The sequence below is a fragment of the Euprymna scolopes genome, chromosome 14 (assembly GCF_053919585.1).
Source record: "Euprymna scolopes isolate OS-2025 chromosome 14, ASM5391958v1, whole genome shotgun sequence".
Lineage (NCBI taxonomy): Eukaryota > Metazoa > Mollusca > Cephalopoda > Sepiida > Sepiolidae > Euprymna > Euprymna scolopes.
In genome coordinates, this window is record NC_136495.1 from 34,868,755 (window position 1) to 34,894,213 (window position 25,459).

General features: G+C 36.5%; 1 protein-coding gene across 3 annotated transcripts in view; it reads left to right on the plus strand.

Moving 5' to 3' along the window:
- Positions 1–25,459, plus strand: part of LOC145292940 (signal peptide, CUB and EGF-like domain-containing protein 1) — a 476,335-nt gene that overhangs the window by 411,239 nt on the left and 39,637 nt on the right. For all 3 annotated transcript variants that reach the window (XM_080139112.1, XM_080139113.1, XM_080139114.1), the window contains 4 exons: positions 1,187–1,289; positions 1,830–1,930; positions 6,206–6,370; positions 10,638–10,805. In XM_080139112.1, coding sequence (XP_079995238.1) covers positions 1,187–1,289; positions 1,830–1,930; positions 6,206–6,370; positions 10,638–10,805 — 537 coding nt within the window. The remainder of the gene's footprint in view (positions 1–1,186; positions 1,290–1,829; positions 1,931–6,205; positions 6,371–10,637; positions 10,806–25,459) is intronic.

The following is a 25,459-nucleotide window of genomic DNA, read 5'->3' on the forward strand; positions in this document are numbered from 1 at the left end:
CTTAAAGTCTACGCATAAATTTATACTTTGGTATATTAATTTTATGTGAGTAAATGAAGTATATATATATATATATATATATATATATATATATATATATATATATATATATATGAGGAGAGAGAGATGGAGGGAGAGAGCGATAAACCCATAACCTCTCATTGGTCTCTCTCTCTCTCTCTCTCTCTCTCTCTCTTTCTCTCTCGCTCAAAGACAAATGAGACGTTATGGGTTTATCGCTCTCTTCCTCCCTCCTTTTCCTCTCTCTCTCTCTTCATATCTCTCTCTCTCTCTATATATATATATATATATATAGAGAGAGAGAGAGAGGGAGGGAGGGAGAGAGACAGAAAGAGAGAGAGATTTCTCCCTAAAATCTCTGGCCTTGATGGAGGGGAGACTAAAACTTGCTAATATCATTTCAAATGATTTGAAATAACAGGAAGGCAAGACTTGATTCACAAGAGTTTAGATTATTCTCAATGCTTGTCTATGGATTTGATGAAATAAATATATGTTAAACCATTTCTATATTTCAATTGCTATACAGTGGGTAGCAAATGTGTTTGGTTCATTGGTTTTAGTCGTATAAAAAAATATCAAGTTATTTCGAATGAAATTTACACCCAATCTTTGAACAGAATTAATGGGGAAACGAAAACTCAAATTATATGCAAAATTAATTTACACGTTTATCAATATTTATTTGCATATCCTCTGTTCTGACTTACAGCCTGCAAACGCTTTACATAACTGCCTACTAGTTTCTTATAAACACTTGCTGGTAGTTTCAGCCATTTTTTTCAAACTTTTTTCAATTTCTTGATATTCTTGGGATCTCTTGCATGCACCCTTAACTTCTAAGTTTTCTACAGATTTTCGATGGGATTTAGGTCAGGTGACTGGCTAGGCCACTGTAGAACACTAATCCTATTATCCTTAAACCATTTCGAGCCTTGTGCTTGGGATCATTGTTTTACTTAAAGATAAAGTCACGACCCAATCCTAAATCTGTGGCACTCTTTAACAGATGTGTTGACAAAATCTTCGTGTAATTTGCTGCATTCATTTTCTTTTTCTATGATTTTTATTCCTTCTTTGATTTGCACAATCCTAACAGGTTCTATTCAAGGCGAATCTAAATAGCTTAATTTGTTGACTATACTACCATTTTGCCGTTTTTCAGACACGTGCGACATCGCCTGCATGAGAAAAAAGACGGAGCGTCGATTAAAGAAGACAATCAAACGTTTACGCAAGTCGATCAACAAAGAAAAGTTTTCACTGAAGTAAGTAAACAATTGGCAGTCTCCCTTCCTTCTTTTGTAAAATTTCACATAAACAACTGGCGTGTCAGTTAGTTTAATTTAAGTGAATTACTATATTTTCTCGACTATCGTTTTGTAAAAGAAAAGAATTACATTATGTAGTAAGTGAAACTGGACCCGGTTACAATGAGGCTAAAATAGAAACGGTTTAGCAACACCTAAAGTGCGCAGAGAATTAATTTAAATTCTCTACCACGCGTTTCTAATATTTCCTCTCAAATAAAAGTAATCATTGTAGTAGTTTACTTATACATGCAAATATTAATTTTTCGCTTTTTGAATGCATTTTTCTCCTTTTTTTAATTGCAAGTTTTCTAATTGTTTTTGTAAAAATCTCTCATTGATTATTGACAGTCTGACTGGTAAAAAGATGTTACTTGCTTATACTTCAGGCATGACGTCATTTTTCAGTGAGCAGGCCTGCTTGTAATGCATAATGTGCTAATATTGACCTATTCGGGTTTCTAAGAAGATTTGTATTTGTCCGTTTGTTTATTTTAGGTTTGACAACACCATTTACGGCGTGCGGAAACGGTCTTTCAAGGCAGGAAAGACGACAATGATTTGCATAAAAGGAAGTGTCGTTGTAAACGAAATATGCGGTGAGTATTATTTACCTTTCCATCACCTTTATTAATTCGTCATCATTTTTATTTCCATTACGTGTATCTAACCTTACTCTTTGACGGAAACAAGTGGTTAAAGCAAAAAATTAAACTCTGAACTCGAAACTCTGAAACTCAGAAGAGAGATCGCCTTGATCAACGAAACATACTTCGAGAGAGAATCAAAATTGTACAAATAACTATTAAGATACGTCCTCGATGAAAAGTCCAAAAGACGGTGGGATGCTGTGGCCTCTTCTGGACTTGCTCTGTCGAGCTGATGTATGGTTTTGTGCAATTCTAGGAGGTACACCCTCTCAGGTTTTACCTTTTCGAGCATTTGTATATGGCTATCCAGGCATTTTTTTTTTTTTTTTTGCAGGTCAGAGTTTCTTCCTTTGTAGTACTGGCTTTTCAACTCCTATTTGTGTCATCTCTTCCCAGCGTGGGAAAGAGATAGATATGGATCTGTGTGTATCTCTTCACTGTAGTAGTTGCGTGTTGCGATCTCAGCCTCTCTATTTCTCTTTAATAAATGCTGCAGTAATAACAACAATGAAACACATAAGGTTTCCATAATTCTTCCGGATTTTATTTTTATTCATTATAATGTCAGCAGTTGTACAGTGTACGATGATTAATTTTATGTCCAGCATATTCTTTTCTCCAGGCATAAAACCCGTGCAGGCGGAGGGGGTGACGAACATTTCTGAAACAAGTTGACTCGTTACATTTTGGACATCGAGTACTGCTCTCTCTCTCTCTCTCTCTCTCTCTCTCTCTCTCTCTCTCTCTCTCTCTCTCTCTTTCTTTCTCTCACTTTCTTTCTCTCTATCTCTTTTTCTTTCTCTGTTTTTTACATGTAGGTCACTACTTATCAAGGCCCGGAAGCCACTCGGGGATAAGGGTTATTGCGTGTACAGTAATCAATGAGATAGTATCGTAGTAATCATTAGTATTGAATATTTGATAGGGTGTCTTACTTAAGAGAGCGGTTTGTCAGGAATTTGTTTATGTTGGACTTGAAGACATCCAAGTTGTAGTCAGGTGGGAAACAGGAAAACGGAAGAGAGTTCCACAGTCTTGCACTTCTAAGACAGAAGCTTTGTTCATGGAATCTACGTTTGGATTTAGGCATAAAGAGTGGGGAAAATTAATGATAGTAGTTTCAGCTAGACGGGTATTTTTCATGAAAGATTGGCGAGGGGGGACCAGAGATTGGAGACAGGCTCGCAACGTCTCTTTTGTAGGAGAGAGGCTGCAGGGAAGAGAAAAGGGCATCCCGCATCAAGCCACGAAGTCTATTTTGTACTCTGTCAAAGCAGGATAGGCTGCTTTAGCAGCTCCTGCCCAGATGTGGCAGCAGTACTCCATCCTTGGACATACTTGGCTTTTATATAGATAGAGAATTGCATCAGTAGTGAGATATTCTGGAGCGGTAGAAGGATTTTCCCAGCGCCCTTAACAACAGACCTGATGTACGTGTTCCATTTCAGATCAGAAGTAAAGGTCAAACCCAGAAGCTTGTCAAAACATGGAGCCTCCCCAAGACGAAAGCCATCCATTTCAATTGATGCCAGATAGGAATCAGAGCGTTGATGATGTAAAGATAGAAGCTTTATTTTGAATGCATTAAAAGTAACCAGCCACCTCTTTCCCCACTGTACCACACGCTCAAGATCAGAAGAGAGATAATTAAAGAAAACCCTGTCATTTACGGCCTTTGATGTGTTGCCGTAAATCGTCGTGTCATCAGCATAAATGTCAACGAATGATTTAAGTATATGCTTTGGGAGATCATTGATGTAGATCAGAAAGAAAGTTTGGCCCAGGATGGACCCCTGAGGGACTCCAGCATTAATACTGTGGGCCTCTGATTTCTGCCCATCGACCACTACTCTCATGAGCCTATCAGAGAGAAATTATTTAATAATTGAGAAAACATTTCCAGTGATACCGTAGCTGGAAATCTTGTGAAGTAGGCCCTTATGCCATTCCTTATCAAAGGTCTTCGATATGTCGAGAGCAATTGCCCTGGAAAGGAAGACTTTGTCGAGAGATTCGCTAATCCTATGAGATATTACCGTTAGCACATCTGCTGTAGTTTTTGTGGAGCGGAAACCATATTGCATGTCACTAAGAAGGTTGTTTCTGATGAGGTGGTTGACTATGTCTTTATTTAATATGGATTTCAACAACTTACTCATGACACACAGGAGACTTATTGGTCTGTACTGAGAGGGAGATGACTTTTCGCCTGAATTCTTAAATACAGGGCATACTGATGAGGTTTTCCAGGGTGTTGAAAAGCACTTCTCCTTAAGGCAACGCTTAAACAGTTTTGTAAGTATGGGGGCAAGTTCTGGTTGGAGCTTTTTCAGTACTATAACTGGAATGCTGTCAGGACCAGTTGCTTTACTGGAATCAAGGTTCTTGATTAGCTTGGCAATATCACGCACAGATATTTGTATGTTGCATAGCTTGTTGTCTGTTATAGGAGGAAATACGGGGAGTTGATGGCCTTCGTCGCTTAGGGTAGAATTAGCTGCAAAGTTCTTGGCAAATAGTCTGGCCTTGTCTGATGCTGACGAGATGACCTCAGGTCCATTGATGATGGTTGGGATAGAACGTACGATTCTGTTCAGGATCCTGTTTGCTATTTGTCAAAACTGGTGGGAGCCAAGCCGCTGCTCAGCTACTTTGGATTTAACGGACTGAGCATATAGCTCTCTTGCATTTTTTATTACTCTTTTACGGTGGTTGCTGGCAGTCCTGAAAGCAGCTTTAATCTCAGTACATCTATTACGTTGGTAGCTATGGAAAAAGTGATTTCTGTGCGCGATGGCAGCAGCACCTTCTGGGAGAACCATGGCTGGCTGTTAGGTTTTTCTTGGAATATTTTGGATGGTATGCATCGGTCTATGCCTACAATTAACCATTCGGTCAGGTCTGATACTATAGAGGACATATCCTTTTTAAACATGGAATGCAGAGGTAGATCAGATATGAATGTACAGAAGCTATCCCAGTCAGACATAGAGTATCGATATACAGTACGGTGGATAGGTACGTTTGAAGACTTATTACATTTTATTTTAATCTTAACTGCTACAAGAGAGTGGTTGGGGGATCTCAGAGGAGATAGAACGGAACATGAACAGGGGAAGTTGTGAGAAAAATGTCTAGAAGGCTTGCATACTGACCAGTAGTATCGGGCACACGGGTGGGTTCGTGAACAATCTGAGTGAGGTCATAGGACATGGCAAAATTATGACAGAACCTCCCCTCGTCATCGGTCTTATTTGAGTGGATCAGCCATTCCACATTATGGACATTGAAGTCACCGCAAATGTGAATGTTAGCCGAAGGATGAGCAGGCACTATGTGGTCAATTTTCTCAGATATACTCTTAAAGATAGTAACCCCACTGTTGTGGGGGCGATAGAGGGCAAATATAAATGCAGTGGTGTAAGCTAGTGCAACCCGGAAGTACATATAAGGTAAATTAGGGTCTTCTCTGGAGATATCCCTACCACATGGAAAGCCATATTTAATGTAGGCACACACTCCATTCCCATGGCGATCTTGAGGGTCAGATTTAGATGTTAAGTTAGAGTATACGTTAATTAATTAACGACTCATCTAGGGAAGTGGTCGGCCCTATGCCAGTTTCACTTAGAAAAAATATGTCCGGTTTCGTCTCCTGTAATTGTGTTTCAACCTCTGGAAGGTTGGAGAAGGAGACATGGTAGTAGGGGTCTACGCTGAAGGATGGGGTTCTGGGTTTATTCGTTTTTTGTTTTTTTTCTTGAGATTTGTCATGTTGAGGTTTGGGATTTGTGGAACAGGTCGATAGACTTGGTTGGAGCAGGACAGAGAGGGAAAGTAAGAGAGAAAAAGACAGAAAAATTGTTCTCTCTATCTCTCTTTATTTCTCTCTCTCTCTCTCTCTCTCCCTCTTTCTTTCTCTCTTTCTTTCTCTCTTTCTCTCTCTCTTTCTTTCTTTCTCTCTCTTTCTCTCTCTCTTTCTCTCTATATCTTTCTTTCTCTCTGTCTCTTTCTCTCCCTCTTTCTTTCTCTCTTTTTCTTTATCTCTCTCTTTCCTGAACAAGTTGGCTCATTACATTTTGGACATCGATTCATGCTTTTCTCTCTCTTTTTCTTTATCTCTCTCTCTCCCTCTCTCTCTCTCTCTCTCTCTCTCTCTCTCTCTCTTTCGACTAATTGATTTTGAGGAGCTAATTGATTTTCTTTATTTGTATTATGTTACAGTGGCTTGTCCCATCGGTAATTACCACGACACGGTGACAAATAAATGTTTACCTTGCACCAGAGGAAGTTACCAGGATACGGAGGGACAAGCAGAATGCAAAATTTGTCCAAACATGGCGGAGAAGCGAGGAATATTGGGAGCAAGGAACACATCTGATTGTAAAGGTATATTCATATACTCATATAAAGAAAATAAAAACAAAACAAACATGGTCCCCCGTGAGTGCACAGTGAACGAGGGATAAAAAATAACTAAGTTCAGCATTTGCCGTCCTATTTAGCTCTCATAGTCCCCAGGGGACGTCAAATCCTGGTGAAAATGAACAAACAGTGCAGTTTTAGGCCTTAACATATGCAAAATTTGAGTTCTGAACCAGGCAAAAAAAGTAATGACTAAGTCCATCATTTGTCCCTCCCCATGTTGCCCCAAAAGTTCCCAAGGCCTGGACATATTTAAATTTGAGTTCAGCACCATGCAAAACTGCTAAATAGACATACACAGAAAATTTTGGACAAATATGGTAAAATAGTCCCAAAAGTGGAGTGTTTTTATTAGCCCTAAAAGAGCCCATGTGGTGCACTCAAAAGTTATCGCGAAGTATAGACAAACAAAATTATATAGAAATCAGTTAGTTACAACTTTTCAGAAAGTTTTATAAAAATTCAGGACATCACTTTTTTTAATAAGCAAAAAAGTGTTAATTTTATCCATTTCAACCCAAAAGGCACCCCTAGGGGCAACTGGAGTTTTCCCGGAAAATCCGTTTTGTTACCTTTTTACTCATATCATGTTTAATGTTTGTGCAAAATTTCAAAAAGATTCCAAGAGAAAGTGCGAACAGAAGAACGGACGAATGGGCAAGAGTGAATTTACAGGTCCACCCTCCTTTTGTCGAGGGACCAATAAAGATTTGTGTCGTTTCAAATAATTTGGTTGCTCGATGGTTTCTACATGATTCAGACTTAATCAGGTATAATATTATTACGAAAATGTAGATTAGAAACCGGGACCAAGACGTTTCGAAGCTACATATAGAATAATAATAATAATAATAATAATAATAATAATAATAATAATAATAAACTCCCTCAAAAAACTTGTAATATTAGCATTAATTGGCACCACACCAAATATTCGAGAAGAGTCGAGGAGAATGGAAAGACCGAAGAGAGAAAGCAATAATCAGGCTTCGAGTTGACGAGTGCAAAGAGGACTGGGATCTTGGGGTAACTTATTGCCACCCAAATTCCAATGAATATCAATGGCTACTGTCTAGAAATCAATGGCAAGTGGTTGTTGCGATCATGCAAATTCATTTGCATAGGTTATTAAAAGAGATGGGGAGTACTGGAAATCTGGGGAGATGTGTTTTTACTCATACTCCGGGGGACAACGTAGGTTGTTTGTAGAGAGAAATCTTTGATGATGACCTGTGTGAAAACTCTTAGTAGGTATAAATAATAATATCAATAATTGTATGAGCATTAAGGCAAGTCCCAAAGAACTGGGGGGAAAAGACCAGGAGAAACCAGAATCAAGTGGAAGATTCAGACTATGCAACAGGCAGTAATTCTGAAAATAGCTAAAATCTTAACGAAAATCCTCGAGTGCAGAAACTAATTTACACGAGTGACTTACGCTACCCGACCATATAGAAAATGCAACAGAAGTAAAACGAAAAGATGCAACCAAGAAAACTGAAATCGCAAAATTGTAAAATTGTAAACTGACTCTCCCCCACCAAAAAATAAAAATTGTAGTGTCGGTATCGACTAAAACTACACCAAATAATCGAGAAGGGTCAAGGAGGATGGAAAGTTAGAAGAGAGAGAGCACTAAACAGACCTTCACTGGATGGGTGCAAAGTGGCCTTAGAGAGGTTTATTGCTACCCAAATTATACTGAAGACTAATGTTATTGCCAATGAGAAGTCAATGGCAAACGACTATTTCATTTGTTAAGGTTTCGAAAAAGGTGGAGAGTACTGGCAATCTTGGGAGACTTTTTGTCGCCCAGGACACCATGGAACATCATCGGTTGTTATCAGTGAGAAATCTCTATTGATGAACTGTACAAGAACTCCCAGTGAGCGAGATAATAATAATAATAATAATAATAATAATAATAATAATAATAATAATAATAATAATAGGAGTGCTGGGAACAATAAAGCAAATCTTGAAAAAAGAATAAGAAAGGTTGGAATCAGAGGGGTAGCTGAGAAGATACAACGGATAACAATAATGAAAACTGCAGAAATATTAAGGAAAACCCTTGAATGCGAAGACTAACACACATGAGCTATGGACACAATCTGGACATACAGAAACTGCTACAGATATAAAACACAAAGGAACATCACATGGAATCAAGAAAACCGAAACTATATAATTGTAAGTTACTGCACGTGTGTCCCTGCCTTCCTCCCCCTTTTGTGTATGTCATCAGTAACTGGCACCACACCAAATAAGTGAGGAGGGTTAAGGAGGATGGAAAGACCGAGGAAAGAAAGCACTAGCCAGACCTCCGCAGATGATGGCTCGTGTGACTACTCTTAGTTAGTAAAATAATAATATAGAGTACGGTGATGTTGCACCTAACTCCTTGAAAATCAAGTTCAACATCACTGTACTCCAGAAGTCAGCTCTGCTTGGCACAGCAAACATCTTACGCCAAGTGCTTTCCATCTAAACGACTCTTTGACTATGCTCACTAGCTTTGGTGTAAAAGCCCGCTCTTGAATGAAAAAAAAATACATCACAATACTATGAATTTAATAATAATAATAATAATAATAATAATAATAATAATAATAATAATAATTCTTTAATAACTGCAGCACAAGATAACTCGATAAGAACGAACCATATCAAAGCAAGAATCGATAAAACACAAGAAACCAGCAAATGCAGACTCTGTGGGCAAAGAGACGAAACGATAAATCATATAGTAAGTGAATGCAGCAAACTGGCCCAAAAGGAATACAAAAACAGGCATGACCAAGTGGAGAGAGCGGTGCACTGGGAATTGTGTAAACGACTGCATTTTGAGCATACAGACAAACGGTACAAGCATAAACCCGCAACAGCACTCGAAAACGAGAACCACAAAATCCTATGGGACATGGACATACAGACGGACAAACCCATCCAAGCAAGAAGACCAGATGTAATGATTAACAAAAAAGAAAAATCCTGTCAAATCGTAGACTTTGTCCCAGCTGACCACAGGGTGAGTATGAAAGAAAAGAAGAAACGAAGCAAATACACAGAGCTAGCCAGAGAGTTAAAAGGGATTTGGATGATAAAGAAAATTAAAATAGTACCGATAATAGTAGGAGCACTAGGAACAATTCCGAAAAACTTCGAAAAAAGAATGTCAGAAATTGGAATCAGAGGAATAACTGCAAAAGTACAACGACTAACGATAATAAAAACGACTGAAATATTAAGGAAAACCCTTGAATACGGAGAATAATACAAGTATACAATATAACAAAGAAGCGTTACAGGGAATGAAGTGCAACACCCCCATCATGCATCCCGCCATAGTTTCACCACCGCTCCTCCCAATAAAAAAGTGACACCAAAGAGCTGAGAAGGGTCAAGAAGGACTGAAAGACCGAGGAGAGAGCGCCAGCCAGACCTCGGTTGGACAAGCGCAAAGAGAACTGGGACTTTGGGAGGCTTAATGCCACTCAAGTTCCAGTATAAACCAATGGCCACTGCCGGCGAGAAATCAATGATAAGACGCTGTTGCGATGATGCAAATTCATTTGCAAATGCTATCGAAGGGGGTAGAGAGAACTGGACGTCTGGGGAGACTTGTTGTCACTCAGCCTCCAGAGAACACCACAGGTTTCCAATCAGATCGTTTGTTGACTTGTGTGAAAGCTCCATGTGAGCCAATAATAATAATAATAATAATAATAATAATAATAATAATAATAAACCTTATAAACTGTGCTCCATTAAAAAGCATTAACCAAACCTGATACCATAGAATGCTTTCGTAGGGTAAAAGAAGATGGAAAAATCAAGGAGGGAGAGCACTTTGCAAACCTCCACTGGATGAGTTTTAAACCAATTGTTCTATTTTTTTCTAATTAAAATACGCAATTATAATAAAAAATTTATATAAACCGACATATAATTTATTTAATGTCATTATAAATCAATGCTTTTAAGGGTTTTCAAATAGAAATCGTATTAATAGTTATCATATTTAAATATAAATCAACGCTTTCCAAGACATTTAAATATGAAAACAAGTGGTTTAAAACGCATGTAAGACAGCGGATTCTCGGTTGTTTTGTTCGATTTCCAGCAATTTGAATATGTTCGTTGGATTTGTCACGGTTTCCATTTAACTACGGACATTTTTAAATGAAATTATGATTCCGAATCTTCTTTTTACCTTTTGTTTATTCAGCCCTGTGTGGACCAGGTTATTTCTCTACTGACGGCATGGAACCCTGTCAGCCATGTGCCATCGGAACATACCAGAGCGATATTGGTCGAAGCAGGTGCATCCCATGTGGAAACAATCTCAAGACGAAGAATATAGCGTCCGTTGGATTCCAAGACTGCCTCGCCAAAGGTAAACACTTTCGATATCTTTAACGCTAAACATGTCGAAAACTTGTAAACTGTTTTGAAGACCCCCATCTCGGAATCAAGGCTGCTGAAGCTAAATTGTATATACGTGGGTGTGTAAATTATATATAATTTACTATGTCAGCAAGCCAACGATGAAAGGATAATTCATTTTAATTCCATACTATATTTATTCATTTTCTTAACGGTTGACAGTTGGCGGAAACAAATGGCCGATATCAGAAACAAATATTTATCCATAGTAATTTATTCTTATAAAGGTGTCGTTTATAGAAGCCTACCCTATCACAATGCTATAAGTGGAGGCAAGAAGGAAGACGAAAAGGCATTATTTTGGTAAAGCTTGTTTGATTTACTCTCAGCCTCTACACGGTGATCCCATGTTTATGGCCTTGTTCAATAATATATTTCGAGGTAATAACTCTTTATCAAATTTCAGTGTTTTAAATTTACCAAAACTCGTGTGGTTATAAGTATTTTCCTTTGCATTACTACAGTCAAAGGTACGGATACCCGCAGTATATTTTATTTAGAAGCTCTAAATTATAAAATAATTTCCGGTAAATTTATATATATCTTATATGAATTTATATAAATATAATATAAATATATAAATATATATTTAATATTACATTTAATTTTTTTTCATCATATGAATTTATTCCAATGTTAAAATTCAAAATCAATACGCCAATGATTTTTATTTTTATTTAATACTAGAAGTTCAGCCCGGCTTTACTCGGGCCCTAAGTACTATTCATAATTTGCCCTATGTGTAAATACCCTTTATGTAAAATTTCAAATGTTTAGATCAGAAATTGTCTGAGTAATTTGGTAGAGACAGTAGAGGTAACTTTTTAAACTTTGACCCAAGTTTTGACCTCTTAACATTTATTGTTTTCGTCTCAAATCAAAATAAAAAGTTTGCCTCATATCCAATTTACCTACATCTAAAATTTCAAGTGTTTAGACCCAAAACTGGTGGAGGAGTTTACTAGAATCTGCAAAGGTCAACTGTTTCAACTCTGACCCTTTGGCAGCTAAATTTTTCCTCCAAAACTGATAAAAATGCTTCTCGCATGTCTGAGTACCCATTATGTAAAATTTCAAATGTTTAGACCCAAAATTAGCTTAGTAGTTTGCTATAGACCGCAAAGGTCAAATATTTTTAACTCTGACCCCGCTGGCAGCTCAAATTTTCGACCTAAACTGATAAAAATCTTGTCCTATCACTAAATACACTTACTGTAAAATTTCAAATGTTTAGTCCAGAAATTGGCTGGGTAATTTGTAGAGACTCTAGCAAACTATTCAGCCAATTTTGGGCCTAAATATTTTAAATTTATATAAAGGTTATTCAGACATGCAGCAAGCTTTGTAATAAGTTTGGGGGGCGAAAATTTGGTTGTCAAAAGGTCAAAGTTGAAAGAGTTGACCTTTGTAGATTCTACCAAACTCCTCTGCCAAGGTTGGGTCTAAACATTTGAAATTTTAGATGTAGGTTATCTGGACATGAGTCAAACTTTTTAATCCATATATATATATATATATATATATATATATATATATATATATATATATATATATATATATATATATATATGCACATAAAGTTATGAAGAGTACATAGGGCCCGAACAAAGCCAGGCTGAACTGCTAGTATATATATATATATATATATATATATATATATATATATATATATATATAAAAACATAGTTACCCACAAATAGACTGTTTCGCTGTATCACAGCGGCTATACTAAAACTACATCAAGCTCGGACTGAAACTTGACCGCCTTGGCGACAGTTAATGCTTCTAACAGTCCCGATATTTGGTTGCTGCTAAGGTGGGTATTTTTTAATTACAATAATCAAAATTGTCCAAACGCCTAAGTTCCATTTGTTAACACAAAGAGTATTGCTTTACACGCTAGTGGCAGTTTGTTATTTCACTCCCCAATATGCTCAACCCAACAATATATATATATATATATATATATATATATATATATATATATATGATTTTTATGGGTACAAAATTTTATGAAGGATTTTAATAGCACTGGGGGAAATGCCATTATTGAAATTTAGGACTTTTTTTTTTCACGTTTAATCAATAAGAAATACTACAAAGTCTGAAAATCTAATCTCCAAAACCAGTATGTAGTTCAGAATTATTTGAACCGAATGAAGGGGGAAAAACGTATGAAAAAGCGGGATAAAAAGAATTAAATTAACGAAGATATCTTTTAGCCGATTCTTTTCAACTGTAACATCGGCGGGTTTAAGAGATCAAAAAAAAAATAATAATAATAATATCGAGGTCTAAAGACCAAAATTAACGAATGAGGGGTGAAATTAATAAATGAAGTTTGGAGAGACGGGGAAGCATTCTCAAACTACACCCATAAGTTCTAGATTATGAGTGTGTTCTTTTTGCTTACACAGAGTTGGCTTTCGTAAAATAATCGTGACCGCTTCGAGAATTTTCAAATGTATTCTCGAGCGGGCTCTGTGTAAAATGGAGAATGCTCCATCCGTGTAACTACATACTGGTTTTGGAGATTAGATTTTCAGACTTTGTAGTATTTCTTATCGATTAAATGTCAAAAAAAAAGTCCTCAATTTCAATAATGGCATTTCCCTCAGTGCTATTAAAATCCTTCATATATATATATATATATATATATATATATATATATATATATATATATATATATATATATATATATATATATACACACCAAGAAGCACCTATTGAGGTTCACTAACCAGAAAAATAAAAAGAATCGAAAGTTCATCTGTCCAGCACTCTAAAAGGAAGATTTAAAAAATCCAGAAAGTAAAAATAATAAACGATCAGGATACAAATATATTGATTAACTCATTAAAAATATAAACAAAAGAATTGGTTAAAAATTGCCTTCATTGTATTTTATATGTATATATTCTGTTTAATGCAATTGAGATTGGTTTTTTTGTGACTGAAAACAGATCCCTTTGGAAATCGTTTTGATTATTATAAATTTACTTTACATTTATTTGAAAAATATATATGTCGCTCTCCATCTGGAGGCACCAAATTAGTGAAGGAACAATTATTCCCTACTAGCATTAAGGTAAAAATGCTCTTTCGTGTAATAATTCTATTTATTCAGAAAGTATTGCAAATAAAATTTTAAAAATAAATAACTTACATAAAGCACGTTACATTCTAGCACGAATGGAAATTAGCTCAGTCGTTTTTTGTTAAATAGTTTCTGGAGTTTTTGTTTCAAATCTTACAATGTTCATTCATGCTAATGAGTCATGAACACTGAAACACGTGATCATGGATAACTGCATTTTGAAAATATTCGCATGCATATACACATAGATACATTCGACCCTCTCGTTATTGACCATCCCTCTTGAGAAAGCCCGCATAAGACGTTCGAAACGTCGACCCTCTAGGTCTCTCTACCTCGATTTTAAATTTCACATATATATGTATTTGCACACACATATCTATCTAGTCTAGTTTATCTAGTCTATCACTTCTATACATTCATTTTTCAAGCGTGTGTATTGATATTCATATTAAAATCGCTTTCTCTATTTATTTAAAAAGAAAATACAATTTTATTATATATAGGGCGTGGAATTGCATTCACTAGCAGAAGATCTAGCTAATTTGCATATTCTTTTAAACATTTATTTTAATTAATTCCCTATTAGTTTCTTCGGTTTTCTTATGGGATGATCGTCTTTATTTAACTATTACGTGTATTATATTAATGCAGATGTTCTACATGATTTATACTTGCATAATATTCGCGTAAAAAGTTTATAGTAAACACAAAATTGTTGCCATATATATTTATGTATACGTATATATTTTTGTTTAAAAAATTTTGCACACCAAACTCCTCCTAGAGGTTTTGGTCTACAGACATGAAACTTCATATATAAGGTATTTTGAATCTATGCGAAACTTTATATTTGGGTTTTAGCCCGGAAAAATCGGTGCAAAAGTGTGAAAATTAACAAAAAATGAAATTTGCCAGGTGAAGGTCGAATGCCGTCATTACAAACGCATAACATAGTAGCTATTGGTTCATGCTTTAATTTTTAGTCTTGAAGTAAATATGTCTTCATAGCTCAGTCATTGGCGGCAGAAGCAAAAATAAGTCATAAGCAGAAGGTTTGGTGGTGAAGCACGAGTCTTTGTTTGTTTTTTTTTTAAATCATTACTATACATTGCGTCCAATATAATTTATAATATAAATCTCACCTGTTTGTTTAAATGTATGTATATATGTGTGTAGGTTTGGCCGCCTAAAACTTTCGACAGTCGACGGATTTTCACGAGATCGGTGTGATTGTGAAGCCAACCATTCGGACGACAAATACGGAAAAATTGGCTAAAAGCATTAATCACTTTACCCTCAACTGGGCGCTTTTTCGCCGATGTTTTCGGAAGCCATCCTGTCTTTTCGATTGACTAGCCTTAATTTAAACCTACATCACTTCCGGTTTGGCTATGGGCGAAACAGCAAAGACGTCATTTTTTCATGTTCTTTTCCTCCTTCGCGGTACGGGTTCGAGCCTACCTGCCTACAACTCCAACTTTTTTTTTTTTACACAACACACACATCCAAACACCCGGGCAACGCCGAGCACCCAGGCTAGTCTTCTATAGCCCTATAATTCGTTTATCTTTTGTGTGTATTGATATTCATATTAAAAGCCACCTTTTCTATTTATTTTTTAAAAAAATAAAATTTTCTTATATATGGGTCGATGAATTGCATTCATCTGCAAAAGATCAGTTAATTTGCATATTATTTTAAACATTTATTTTAATTAATACCCTATTAGTTTTTTCGGTTTTCTTAGGGGATGATAATCTTTAGTTAACTATTACGTGTACTTATATTCATGCGAATATTCTACTTGATTTATACTTGCATAATATTTGCGTAAAAAGCTTACAGTGAACATCTAATTGTTTCCATAATATCTATATCTATCTTCTATATATATCTATAAAAGTGAACGTGTCTGTCTGTGTGTCTGTGTGTCTGTGTACATTTCCCTACGCAATAACTCTGTCAATTTTTAGTCTACAGACTCGAAATTTGATATACAGAGTACTGAGATTTGGGAAAATCTATGTGATCGGGTTTCGGCCAGAAATTTGGCGATTAAGTGATCAAAGTTCAACGATTTGACCTTTGAGAATTCTACCAAACACCTCCTACAATTTTTGATCCACGCACTTGAAATTTTAGATATAGGTTCCTTGGACATGGATCTAACTTAATAACTTGATTTAAGCCCAAAACAATAAATTTTAAGGGGTCATAATAGGGGTCAAAGTTTTTAAAAGAATTGACCTCTGCGGTCTCTTCCAAATTACTCAGACAATTTCTGGTCTAAATATTTGAAATTTTACATAAAGGGTATTCAGAGGTAGGGCAAGCTTTTTCATCAGTTTGTGTCAAAAAAGTTTAGTTACCAATGTATAAATGTATGTATGTCTGTTTGCATGTCTGCCTTAAACTTTCAATAGAGGCGACGGATTTTTTTTTTTTTTTTTTTTTTATTACATTTTCACCCCAAACAAGGCAAATTGCCACTTTGGTGTAGGGGGCTACTATCAGGGGCAACAACTACTGGGGTACTATGTAGGGATTTGGGCAGCAAGGTGTCGGTTCACGTTACACTTGAACTTCTGCACATCAGTACTGTTGGGGAAGCAGGGACCTGGAATGGAATTCCAGAGTCTTGCGGTTCTGGGGAAGAAACTATTAGAGTAAAAAGATCTTTTACATCTAGGGATCTCTACAGTGTGGGGTGGGATTTAGCAGCCTGTCGGGTTTGTCGAGGGTGCTCACGTCGTGGAGGCACAAGTGATTGCAGTTCGTCAGAGCATTCACCACTAAAATACTTGTAGAAAAGGCAGAGAGATGCAACATTTCGTCGATTGGACAGAGGCTGAAGCTTAGATGCCAGTTCAGGGCCTATCAGGTTTGCGACTCTCTTTTGAACCTTGTCAAGGAGCGAGAGACTAGTAGCAGATGCACCAGCCCAGATGTGGCAGCAATACTCCATACATGGGCGAATGGTGGCCTTATAGAGGTACAGGATACTTTCGGGTGTTAGTAGTTTTCTAGCACGGTAGAGAGAGCCTACCTTTCTTGCAGCGGCCCTGGCAATGCCTTCAATGTAATTGTTCCAACTCATGTTTCCTGTGAACGTTAGGCCAAGGAGTTTGAAAGATGGACTCTCAGATAAAGAGTCGTTGGCCATTGCTATGGGTGGTAGAGAGGGTTTCTTGTAATTATTGAATGAAACTAGTTTAGTCTTGGCAGCATTGATCAGTACTGGCAGATCAAGATCAGTACTGTTTTAAAGTTCGACCTTTCATACGACAAATATCGAAAAATTGGCTAAAAACATTAATATCTTCCCCTTCAACTAAGCATTTTTCTACAGGGGGGTCACTTTTTTCGCCGATATTTTTGAAAGTTGTCCTCTCCTTTAGATTGTCTAGCCTTATTTTTTTAAATGTCCTTTCCAGTTTGGCGGTGGTCGTAACAGCATAAACGTTAGGTTTTACCCCCGTTCTTTTCCTCCTTTGCGGTACGGGTTCGAGCCTGCCTTCCTACTACCACTTTTTTTTTGCTCAACATACACATCCAAACACCCGGGCAACGCCGGGCTGAAATGCTAGTACGTATATGTTTTTGTTTCATCTATATATATATATATATATATATATATATATATATATATATATATATATATCCATAAAAGTGAACGTGTCTGTCTGTCTGCGTTTTTGTGTACATTATCCTACGGAGAAACTCTGTCAATTTCAGTCTACAGACTCGAAATTTGATATATCGGGTACTGAGATTAGGGAAAATCTATGTAATCTGATTTCGGCCAGAAATTTGGCTTTTAAGGGGTCAAAGTTCAACGATTTGACCTTTGAGAACTCTACAAAACTCCACCAACAATATTGGGTCTAAACACTAAAACTTTCGGATATAGGTTCCTTGGACATGGATCTAACTTAATAACTTGATTTGAGCCCAAAACAATAAATGTTAAGGGGTCATAATAGGGATCAAAGTTTTAAAAAATTGACCGTTTTTTTTTTTTTTTTTTTTTTGCTCAGCATACACCTCTAAACACCCGGGCAAAGCCGGGCACCCATGCTAGTATATATATAAAAGTTAAAGTGTCTGTGTGTCCGTCTGTCTGTGTATATTTCCCTACGCAATAACTCTGTCAATTTTCAGCCTGCAAACTCAAAATTTGATATACAGGGTATGGAAATTTGGGAACAGCTTTATAATCAGTTTTCGGCCACAAATTTGGCTGTTAAACGGTCAAAGTTCAACGATTTGACTTTTGAGAACTCTACTAAACTCCTCCGCCAATATTGATTATAAACAATTGAAATTTTAGATATAGGTTTCTAGGACATGGATTTAACTTAATAACTTGCTTTGAGCCTAAAACAATAAATTTTAAAGGGTCATAATAGGGGTCAAAGTTTAAAAAATTGACCTCTTCGTTCTCTACCAAATTACTCAGTCAGTTTCTAGTCTAACGATTTGAAATCATACATAAAGGGTATTCAGAGATAGGGCAAGCTTTTTAATCGGTTTGGGTCGAAAATTTGAACTACCAATATATAAATGTATGTATGTATGTTTGCATGTCAGCCTAAACTTTCGACAGAAGCGACAGATCTTCAAAAGATTTATCGTTTTCAAGCTCGGTCCTTCAGACGACAAATACCAGACAATTGGCTAAAAACATTAATTTCTTCACCCTCAACTGGGCACTTTTCTACAGGGAGGGGTCACTTTTTTCGCCGATATTTTCAATAGTCATCTTCTTGTAGCCTTAATTTAAAATTACGTCACTTCCGGTTTGGCAGTGGTTGTAAGAGCAAAGACGTCAGTTTTTTTCCCCCCGTTCTTTTCCTCCTTTGCGGTACGGGTTCGAGCCTGCCTTCCTACTACCATTTTTTTCTTTTTTTTTTTTTTTTTTTTGCTCAACACACACCTCTAAACACTCTGGCACCCATGCTAGTATATATATATATATATATATATATATATATATATATATATATATATATATATATATATATATATAACTTTACATTAGTGTTTGTTGAAGTACTGACCATGTTCGGTCTGATGTAAAACCCCATTCATTGCGGGAGACCGACTTTTCAGAACCGTTCAGTAAGTGAAGACCTTTTTCGGGGTCTTCGCCTACTATCTGGAATATATAAAATGATAATGATCATCAGAAATACTCATACTGATTCAAATAAAGATTATTAGTCATCTCCCTTGAATTTTATTGCTCTAAGTGTAGAGGTTTAATTAGTAGGGCTGTGATAACAGAATATTCTTTTCATTCTTTTGAATCTCAAGTATATATTCGGCACAATCAACTGAGAACCACATCAGTCTATATAAAAAAAACATATAAGATATTAACGGATATATACACAAGAGTCAAAACAATGAAAAGTATATGCTGTTGTCATCAGATATGGAAAACGTTTTTTTTTTTAAACATCGGAGATAGATAAATAAGTTTAATTATGAAATGATGTGTGTGTGCGTGTGTGTGTGTGTGTGTTCTCACATACACAATGTTTAAACTATAAACACTACCTGTTATTTATATTGTATTTTAGGACATTAATATTGGTTTATTAGAAGAAAAATGTTAAAAACTGATTTAAAGCTAGTCGTTGCTCTTTAAATAGACTCTATCTTGGAATGTATTTTTTACTTCATTTTAAGCTTGTAGTTTGGTTTCTGGTTTTAGTAGAGACTATTTTAATATCTTCGAACAGAGTCGAGAACCACACCGACATTTAATATAATTGGGGTAAAAATGTATCATATATTAATATACTATATATAGATACACATGAATCGCTATTATTATATATTTCTGTCTTTGTGAGTTCCTTCCTTATAAGTTCCGCAACGGCTGAGCTTATTTTTTGCAAAAGTAGTTTATATGTCTGACAGCGTTCTTAGATATGTTTTGTACAGAAATTCGTCCGATAAGTATAGAAAATTGAAAAAGTCATATCTTAAAAATAATCTTTCTTGCTTATAAATACAAACGAATTTTTACAGGGGACAATTTGGGTTGCACGGGCAAGGGAGATTACAAAATCTCAACAAATAATTTATTTTTGGAAAAAGAAAATGTTGATATCTGAGAACATAGCTCATTAGTAGAGCATCCGACTTCAGATCGAATGACCGCATGTTCAAGCCGGGCTGTACCTCATCATTTTATTTTAATTTCTCTCCATTGATAAATTCTATTTACGATAAAAGAAGAGGGGCGATTTAAAATCGCTGCAAAGCATTTCCTTGTTTGCATATTTTAAAACAAAACATTTGTCAGAAGTGAGTTTCCAGGGCATTCATCATCAAGCCCAAATATCAGCTGACGTGACATTGTAAACAAACACAGACAAAATTTGATGAACTACATTATCATTATATTTTTATTATTTTTTTTATTATTATTTTTTTTCATCAGTACACCAGGCAAATTATTCCTCGCAATATATAATAATAAATAGAGGATTAATTCTATAATAATACATGCGCAATCTTGAGAAATTAAAATACCATGTTTAATTGTATTGTACGACCGGGCAACGCCGGGTGTCAAACTAGTATTATATATATATATATATATATATATATATATATATATATATATATATAGAGAGAGAGAGAGAGAGAGAGAGAGAGAGAGAGATAGATAGATAGATAGATAGATAGATGGATAAGCAGGCATGCATAATGAAATTAAATAGAATGAAACATTGAAATAATAAAATGTCACTAATTGCAACAGACGGTTACTTAAAACATAAACAGAGAAATTAGAGGAATACAAAATTTGATAACCAAGCATTTTATGCAAGAAAAAGAATATAAAAGTTTTCTTTCAATAATGAAAATGTGCATAATGCAACACATGTTTGGTTAAAGAGTGCGTATTTGGCAGCGTGTCATTGTGTCTGTGTGTACGTTTAACTTTTTCCTTGTTAGTGCGTGTTTATATGTGCGCGAGCAGCTAAAGGCTAAATACGCATTGAGTTCTTCCGCCTTGCCATCCTCAGCAAGCCGTCTTCGGTCCTTTTCGTTCGATTAGCTGGTAGGATATTTCTAGTTTTTTCTTTGTTTGTTTGTTTGTTTTATAGCATGTCATCACTTTAGAAAAAATGTTGTATTTGATCCGCCCATTAGGACTTTGAATTGTTTTTTAACTCATTGCGAATATTTCTACTGGGGATTATCTGAGTTGGAATTGATAAAACAAAATATATGCTAGAGAGGAAAATTATAAATTCGTCAAGATTACCATGATGTAAAATAAACAATAAAGACTTTCTGAAACATGTGTACCTATGAAGAAACATCGCTGTGTGTTGATTAAAAAATATGTCGTAAATGTTATATTCTAGTTAATTAAAATTATGCACGCACGAAACACACACACACACACACACACACACACAAATATATATATATATATATATATATATATATATATCTTTCCTTCTTTTCGAGATGACCCCCAGGAAGACAGGGTCGGGGTCTTCAGAGCTAAGTTAAACAATTCTTATCCATAACTGTTAATCTATTCTCATCTTAATACTGCCTTCATTTGTGTATAATATATATATATATATATATATATATATATATATATATATATATATTGTTTGCTTAGTTTTTTCTTATTGCAGTTTTGACTTAAAACTCGAAACATTTTAACTTTACTTATCCTGTTTTGCTAGTTCTCTTGTTTTAAATCTTTTTTGTCAAATATGCCTGGTACTACTCTAAACCAGTTCTTAAATGAGATTCTCCAATCTAAAAACATAAGCCGACTTCACAATTTCCATTATTGGAACTTAATTCTGAGGTGAAGCTCGAAGGTTCTACCTCGAGGTATCTAAAGCAAAAAAAATAAATAAATAAATAATAAAAACTTCCACTGATTACTATGGGAGGGGAAACCATTTTCAAGTACTATCTTAAACTGGGAATGGGGCAAAGGACTTATACTGAGTAGATATTAATAAGTCCCTCTTACCTTTTTTATTTTATTTTATTTTATTTTTTAATGGAGAGTAGATAATGCAGTGCATGTGTTATCGGCAGCTCCAGTAACTCTCGCTTCTCCTTTTTTGTCCCTCGGTCCTCATTTCCAATGAGTTATGTTTCTGACAAAGGGTGAAGGAAAAGCTGCTTCCCAGGTCAGTAGTACTTTGTGAACAGTGATCTGAGATGCCGGAAATTTTCTGTCTGTATGTCTATCCTTGCGGCCATGTCACTAGTAAGGGTGCTGGAGGTAAACGTTTTCATCTGGATTGACGTTAACCGCCTGATAGTCATGGACCCGAACCTTGGATTAACCACTAAGGAGGGTGTCCTATCAGCAAGTGCAAAGTACTGGGGCTGCTGTATTGCCATTTGGTGAATGGATTCTAGACCATGCAATACTAGTGTGTAATTGTTACCGCTTTACCTTATCATGGGCTACAAAAAAAATTCACGTCTTTTCTCTCTTACTTTCCCTCTCTGTCCTGCTCTAACCAAGTATGCTGACCTGTTTCACAAATCACAAAATCCTCAACATGAAATATCTCAAAAAAAAAAACGAATAAACCTAGAACCCTATCCTCCAACGTATACCCCTACTACCATGTCTCCTTCTCCAACATCAGGGGTTTACGTTCCAACCTTCCAGAGGTTGAAACCCAATTACAGGAGACGAAACCAGACATATTGTTTCTAAGCGAAACTGGAATAGGGCCGACCACCTCCCTATATGAGTTCATAATTAAAGGATATTCTGACTTAACATCTAAATCTGACCCCCAAGATCGCCATGGGTATGGAATATGTGCCTACATTAAAGATGGCTTCCCGTGTGGCAGAGATATCTCCAGAGAAGACCTTAATTTACCTTATATGTGCTTACGGGTTGCACTTGCTTACACCACTGCATTTATATTTGCCCTCTATCGCCCCCACAACAGCAGAGTTACTATCTATAAGAGTATATCGGAGAAAATTGATCACATCCTGTCTGCTCACCCCTCGGCTAACATTCACATTTGCGGTGACTTCAATGTCCATAATGTGGAATGGCTGACCCACTCAAATAAGACTGATGATGAGGGGAGGTTCTGTCATAATTTTGCCATTGCCTATGACCTCACTCAGATTGCTCGTGAGCCTACCCGTGTACCCGATACTACCGATCAGTACGCAAGCCTTCCAGACTTTTTTCTCTCCACTTCCCTTGAGCTATGTTCCGTTCTATCTCCTCTGGGATCCTCCGACTATTCCGTTGTATCAGTTAAGATAAAAATGAAATATAATAAGTCTACAGACGTACTTCTCCATCGTACGGTATACCGATACACTATGGCTGACTGGGATAGCTTCCGTACATTCATATCTGATCTACCTCTCCATTCCATGTTTACAAAGGATGTGTTCTCTATAGTATCAGACCTGACCGAATGGGTACAATTTGTACCATCCAAAAAATAGAAAATAGGACCCTGAACAGAATCGTGCGTTCTATCCCAACCATTATCAATGGACCAGAGGTCATCTCGTCAGCATCCGACAAGGCCAAACTATTTGCCAAGAACTTTGCAGCAAACTCTACCCTATGCGACGAAGGCCATCAACTCCCTGTATTTCCTCCTATAACACACAACACGCTATGCAACATACAAATATCTGTGCGTGAGGTTCGCAAGCTAATCAAGAACCTTGATTCTAGTACAGCAACTGGTCCTGACGGTATCCCAATTATAGTGTTAAAAATCTACAGCCAGAACTTGCCCCCATACTTACCAAACTGTTTAAGCGTTGCCTTAAGAAGAAGTGCTTTCCAACACCCTGGAAAATCTCGTATGCCCTGTATTAAAGAATTCAGGTGATGTTATCTCCCTCTCAATACAGACCAATAAGTCTCCTGTGTGTTATGAATAAGTTGTTGGAATCCATATTTAATAGAGAAGTACTCAACCACTTCAGCCGAAATAACCTTCTTAGTGACACGCAATATGGTTTCCGTTCTGCTAGATCTACAGCAGACGTGCTAACGGTAATATCTCATAGGATTAGCGAATCTCTCGACAAATGCTTCATTTTTAGGGCAATTGCTCTTGACATATCAAAGGCCTTCGATAAAGAATGGCATAAAGGCCTACTTCACAAGATTTCCAGCTACGGTAAAACTGGAAATTTTTTCTCAATCATTAAATCATTTCTCTCTGATAGGCTCATTTCTCTCTGATAAGAGTAGCGGTTGATGGACAGAAATCAGAGGTCCATAGCATTAATGCTGGAGTCCCTCAGGGGTCCATCCTGGGCCCAACTCTCTTCTTGATCTACATCAATGATCTCCCAAAACACGTACTAAAATCATTCGTTGACATCTATGCTGATGACACAACTATCTATGGCAACACATCAAAGGCCGTAAATGACAATGCTGTTTCTGATTCTCTCTTCTCAGATTTGAGCGCGTGTTACAGTGGGCGAAGAGGTGGCTGGTTACCTTTAATGCATCTAAGACCAAGCTCCTATTATTACATCATAAACGCTCTGATCCCCAACTGGCATCAATTGAAATCGATGGCTCTCGTAGGGGAGGCCCCATATGTTGATAAGCTTCTGGGATTGACTTTTACTCCTTATCTGAAATGGAACACGTACATCAAATCTTTTGCCAAGGTCGCTGGAAAAATGGTGAGATCCTTCTACCGCTCCAAAAGATATCTCACTAACGATGCAATTCTCTATCTATATAAAAGCCAAGTACGTCCAAGGATGGAGTACTGCTGCCACATCTGGGCAGGAGCTGCTAAAAACAACCTATCCTGCCTTGACAGAGTACAAAATAGACTTCGTGCTTGGTGCGGGATGCCATTTTCTCTTCCCTGCAACCTCTCTCCAACAGAAGAGACGTTGCGAGCCTGTCTCTTTTTTATCGTTATTTCCATGGCAAGTACTCGGCTGAGCTCCATTCTCTGGTCCCCCCCTCGCCAATCTTTCACAAAAAACACCCGACTGCCAATAATTTTCCCCGCTCTTTATCTGTGCCTAAATCGAAACGTAGATTCCATGAACAAAGCTTTTTTCTTAGAACTGAACTGCACGCCTGTGGAACTCTCTGCCCCTTACCTGTTTCCCTCCCGTCTTCAACTTGGATGTCTTCAAGTCCAACACAAACAAATTTTTAATTAACCGCCCCTTAAGTAATAACACTTTATCAAATCTCTAATACTAACTTATTCTACGCTACTATCCCATTGATTACCGTACACACATTAACCCTTATCCCCGAGTGGCTTCTAGGCCTTCATACGTGGTGACCTTCATGTAAAAAAAAAAAATATATATATATATATACTTCAGAATAAAATTATCTAACAATCAACTGGTATGGAAACCCGCGATTATAAGTTTTACAAGATAATCGTTGCTTTTAATGGAGCGACATATATATATATATATATATATATATATATATATATATATATATA